Raw genomic sequence first — 2,346 nt, 5'->3', positions numbered from 1 at the left:
GCAGCTTTTGACAGTTATAGAAGAAAATCGCTGTAGTACAGAGTAGAATCCAGTACGAGGGGTGACTGAAAAGTTCTTGGCCTACCCATGATGCATTTATCGTAGCTGAATGTTACTTTAGCTAATCATAATATATGCCTTTGCAAAGCCCCATACCAAATTTCATAGTACTATCTTCTTTTGTTTTTCATATTTTGATGTTTGAAGTGAAGATGGTGAGCATTTTCTGAAAAATGGATAAAGTGAGCATTCGTGCGGTTATACAATACCTCCTGAAAAAAGGCATGAGTGGACAGGACATCCACAAGGACATTATGGAAACATTGGGGGAGGATGCCCCATCGTATTCTACTGTGAAAAAGTGGGTGGCGGAATTCAAGAGGGGGAGCACCTCTGTCCAAGATGCACCTCGCAGTGTAAGGCTGCCAACGGCCTGTACTGAAGAAAACATCACAGCAATACAGGATCTTGTTATGGCAGACCGGCGAGTGTCAGAACGTTACATCGCAGAGAAAGTGGGGATGTCCCAGGAACGCGTTGGACACATACTAACAGTTGTGCTGGACATGCACAAGGTGTCATGTCGATGGGTCCCGAAAATGTTGAGTGCTGAGAACAAACGTCAGAGACACTTCTTGTCTGCAGCAAACTTGACCCTCCTTCAGGCTGATCCTAAGACATTTCTATAACGTTTTGTAACCATGGACGAAGCATGGGTCCACCACTTTCAGCCAGAGTCCAAAGTGCATTCAAAACAGTGGAAATACCCCTCCTCCCCCACCCCCCAAAAAGTTCAAGTCAGTGAAATCAGCTCGCAAGGTGATGGTCTCTGTTTTTTGGGATGCGAGGAGTGTCATCCTGGCTGAGTATCTAAAAAAAAGGTCAACTGAAACGTTTGAGATAGGCCATCAAGGTGAAACGTCGTGGAATGTTGAAGAAGCGCGTCCTTTTCCACCAAGACAATGCACCCGCGCACACGTCCACCATTGCAATGTCCGCCATCGAGTCCTGCGGCTTCGAACTGCTTCGACACCCTACCTATTCGCCAGAACTGGCTCCCTCAGACTTTCATCTGTTCCCTAAACTCAAGCAACACCTCAGTGAAATCCATTTTCCATCAGATGATGACATCATGGCTGCGGTGGAGGACTTTTTTGCAGTGCAGGATGAAACGTTCTACAAGGAAGGTATCATGGGCCTACAGCACCGGTGGTAAAAGTGTGTGGCGCTGAAAGGGGACTGTGTTGAAAAATAGCCATGAACGATTGAGCCCCTGGCAACCCTCATGGGTAGGCCGAGAACTTTTCAATCACCCCTCGTAAATATCTTCTTTCTCCAATGACATAAAAAAATCGAAAATCTATAGACACTCGTTTCATCAGCGATAATGCACACGTTTGTACCAAGTAATGACATTTTCAACTTCTTACAAACTGTCGCTTATTTTCTCTCTTATTGAAATATCTGTCTTTAATTCTCTTTGATAAAGCAGCCCATTAGGGTGTGCCTAGGCACACCTGGCACACCCCGTAGCTACGCCTATGAGCTATAGATAATGTGGGAGGCATGTTTACAATGCTGAGGAACGGCTAGTGACGTGTGTGTGTGTGTGTGTATGTATGTGCGAGAAGGACAACGCACTAGGCAAACGATATGCTGTAACGTAATGTAGAGTTCGCAAGTATATTGTAATGCAAATAAATATATACATATGTTATAATAAATAAATATGTCAAATATATGTATCGAGGAGCAATATGCACTATGTAATACAATCTAGGGTTCCAGGGACACCCTATATATAAATATGTTGCCAGTACTTTCCTTCCAGCCCTCGTATACAAAGTACATAGAGATGTATGGCTAACACTGTGTGTTGTAGAGTACCTCGGCCCGAACTACGTGCGCTACGACTCGCTCCATAAAACATTCGACTTGCTTCACATTATTGACTGAGCATTATGATAAATAAAGTAGGTTTGAAGCTTCTTATTCTTGTAGGTGTTGATGTTAGAGAATCACATTAATTGTTCACGACCGGTATAAACTGCATCGCTTTCTGGACTTCCAATTATTATTATTATTACATACTTTGCTTAAATGGGCAAATAGCTTGGTACGGCCATAAATATGGGCATATGAATACACAATTAACATTTTCAAGGCAGTGGAATGCAGTACTTGTGTAAACATTAATGGAAAGCAAACATTATTTTCCATTTTTATCATTGTGGCACGCTCCACTTTTACTAAGATCCTGAAAAAAGTAGGTTGGACGTTTTTTTTGCATATATATAAAAAGCCGGATGTAATGCGAGTAGTATCGTCATTCGCTCTTGGTCACAA

The 2,346-nt window shown here is 42.7% G+C and overlaps 1 protein-coding gene across 1 annotated transcript; it reads left to right on the top strand.

Moving 5' to 3' along the window:
- The first annotated feature begins 233 nt into the window (after nucleotides 1–233).
- On the top strand, nucleotides 234–689 carry LOC145989053 (protein GVQW3-like). Its single transcript, XM_083124351.1, has one exon. The coding sequence runs from the start codon at nucleotides 234–236 to the stop codon at nucleotides 687–689; it is 456 nt and encodes a 151-aa protein (XP_082980477.1).
- Nucleotides 690–2,346: the final 1,657 nt, after the last annotated feature.

This window comes from Lepisma saccharinum, chromosome 6, assembly GCF_977018435.1.
Source record: "Lepisma saccharinum chromosome 6, izLepSacc3.1, whole genome shotgun sequence".
NCBI classification, from domain to species: domain Eukaryota; kingdom Metazoa; phylum Arthropoda; class Insecta; order Zygentoma; family Lepismatidae; genus Lepisma; species Lepisma saccharinum.
The sequence above is the reverse complement of the archived record's forward strand: the minus strand, read 5'-3'. Positions and strand labels throughout refer to the sequence as shown.